General features: G+C 57.0%; 1 protein-coding gene across 1 annotated transcript in view; it reads left to right on the top strand.

Moving 5' to 3' along the window:
- POLA2 (polymerase (DNA directed), alpha 2, accessory subunit) overlaps positions 1–2,627 on the top strand; it is a gene marked incomplete at its 5' end in the record, with an annotated part of 29,060 nt that overhangs the window by 2,826 nt on the left and 23,607 nt on the right. The window contains 8 exons of the mRNA XM_014966560.1: positions 95–201; positions 298–488; positions 586–674; positions 758–913; positions 1,035–1,097; positions 1,190–1,232; positions 1,369–1,487; positions 1,990–2,028. Coding sequence (XP_014822046.1) covers positions 95–201; positions 298–488; positions 586–674; positions 758–913; positions 1,035–1,097; positions 1,190–1,232; positions 1,369–1,487; positions 1,990–2,028 — 807 coding nt within the window. The remainder of the gene's footprint in view (positions 1–94; positions 202–297; positions 489–585; positions 675–757; positions 914–1,034; positions 1,098–1,189; positions 1,233–1,368; positions 1,488–1,989; positions 2,029–2,627) is intronic.

Genomic DNA, 2,627 nt, shown 5'->3' with positions numbered 1-2,627 from the left:
TTTTCTGCCCCAAAACCCCTCTAACCCCCGAATATACCTTTTTTTTTTTTTTTAACCTCCCAAAATTCTATATATTTATTTTTTTTTCTTACAGGGTTCCCAAAAACGCAGCAATTCCACCCCGGAAACCCCCCGGCCCAAGCGCACTCTCTCCTCCCGCAGCCCCTACGCCCTTTTCTCTCCCAGTAGCTTCTCCCCCGGGTAAATGGGGGATACTGGGATTACTGGGGGGGGTGCCACCTCCGCCTGTCCTCATCATCACAACCTCCCCCCTTTTTTTTTTTGTGTCACCCGCAGTGTCACCCCCTCCCAAAAATACACCTCCCGGAGCAGCCGGGGGGAGGTGGTGGCCTCGTTCGGCTCCATCCAGGGCCCCTCCTGGAGCGGCGGCGGCGGCGGTTGCACCCTCCAACTTTTCGGTTCCCCAGAAGAAAATTTAACAAAAAGCTACAAATTCATGTTCCAAAAAGCGCTGGACGTCCGGGAAGGTGACACCGGGGTGGGGGGGTGCGGGGCGACCCCCCCCCACCTCTTGATTTGGGTGGTAATCTTAAGGTTTTGGGGTTGGGTTGGGTGTTTTTTTAGTGCTGTCGTGGAGGATCGAGGAGCTCGGTGACGCCCTCAAGAGCCACCATCACCTGGAGGACTTTGCCTCCGTCTTGCTCCCGGCGCAGGTGAAACCCCCTGGGTGTCACCCACTTTTAGAGGGTGGTTTGAGGTAAAAAAATGGGGGTTTTCACCCCGTTTTCTCCCCCAGGAACCGGTGACGGTGCTGGGACAGATCGGCTGCGACAGCAACGGGAAGCTCAACCCCAAATCCGTGGTGCTGGAGGGGGACAGGGAACACTCCTCCGGCGGCCAAATCCCCCTCGACCTCTCGGAGCTGAAGGAATATTCCCTCTTTCCTGGCCAGGTGGGGTTTTTTTGGCAGGAAAAAAGGGGGGAGATGGATGACACCCCCCAAAATCCACTCCTTCCTCCCCAAAAAATCCCAGCCTGACCCCTTTTTCTCTCCCCCCCCCCCAACATTTAAGGTCGTGGCGCTGGAGGGGACCAACAGCACCGGGAGGATGATGGTGGTCTCCAAGCTCTACGAGGTGACTTTGGCCCCACTGATGGGTTTGGGGGCTGATTTCTTTTTTTGGGGTGAAAAAGGAGGATTTTGAGGCTATTTCTGGTTTATTTGCAGGGGGTGCCACTTCCCTTCCACACCCCCACAGAGCCGGCCCCAGGTGAGCTTTCCCCGCGGAGGTTTAAAGCCGGGAGGGGTTAAACCTTCCTGTCAGGCCAGAGGGTCCCCAAAACCTCTCTTTTTGTCCCCAAAACCTCTCTTTTTGTCCCCAAAACCCTTCCCTTCTGTCCCCACAGAGCAGAGGATGGTGTTGGTGGCCTGTGGACCCTACACCACCTCCGACAGCATCACCTACGAGCCCCTCACCGACCTCCTGGAGGTCATCGCCCGCGACCGCCCCGACGTCTGCATCCTGGTGAGGGGGGGGGTAATGAATGTAAATAATTTACTAATTATTTACATTCATTAAACCAATTAAATATCCTAAAACAAGATACCACAGCAGGAAAGTGCAGTCAAGGTTTCAAAACCTGAAAAATCGGCGTAAAAAAGCGCCGTGTGGGGAGAGAGGCAGCTCGGGCGTGAGCTCAAACCACCTGTTTTTCATCCCAAAGTGCCAAAACGTCCATTTTTTTACCCTAAAATGACAAAAAAAGCCCAGTTTTTAGAGCGAATCGTGCCCTTTGAGCACCCCAGGAGCCAGATCCTGGTTTCCTGCTGCTTTGATCGGTCTCCCCTTTTGCCCCGACCGTTTTGGGGTTGTGGGATAAAATTTGAGCTTCATTAATAAGAATAATTTTTTAAAATTTACCTTTTTTGGGGGGTTTAACACAATTAATTTGGGTTTTGGGGCTGGTGACACCTGGGGATGCCCCGGATTGTGGTTTTCTCTGATTTTTTTCATCGTTTCTTCGCAGTTTGGGCCGTTCCTGGATGCCAAGCACGAGCAAGTGGAGGTGAGGAAGACTCCGGGGCACCCATGGGTGCCCCCCTCCCCCAGGACCTCCATGGGATGTTCTAAAAGCTTGATTTCGGAGCGGGGACGCTCCCCGCCGGGGCCCGGTGCGGTCCCTTGGTGCCGGTCCCCGTCAGACGCCGCTCTGAGGAAACCCCCGGGAGGGCGGGAAAATTCCCGCCTTTTTCCCCCCTCCGGAGGGGAGGGGGGAGCGAGGGCTGCGCGGCCACGCCCCCTCCCCGCCCATCCCATCCCGTTGGCTGGCTCACCCTCAATATTTGCATAACCACGCCTCTTCGCTCAAGCACCGCCACGCCCGTTTCCTTATAAGGCGATGCCCCGCCCAAATCCCCCCGTCCCCTCCCCGTTGCCGTAAAGCGCGGTGGTGTCGCGCCCGCGCGGGCTTTTCGCCGCGGCGATGGCGGAGCCGGACGCGGAGCCGGTGTCGGCCGAGGCGGTGCTGAGGGAGCTGGGGCTCTTCGAGCTGCGCTGTCAGGGCGAGGATGTGCCCGCCAAGCGTGAGGACACTGGGGGGAACGGCCTGGGGGTGTGAGGGGGTGTCGGGGGAGAGGGATATGGGGGTATCGGAGCGGGGAATGG

Source organism: Calidris pugnax, unplaced genomic scaffold, assembly GCF_001431845.1.
Source record: "Calidris pugnax isolate Ruff unplaced genomic scaffold, ASM143184v1 scaffold77, whole genome shotgun sequence".
Classification (NCBI taxonomy): domain Eukaryota; kingdom Metazoa; phylum Chordata; class Aves; order Charadriiformes; family Scolopacidae; genus Calidris; species Calidris pugnax.
Note: the sequence above shows the minus strand (reverse complement) of the source record. Positions and strands in the feature narration are given on the sequence as shown.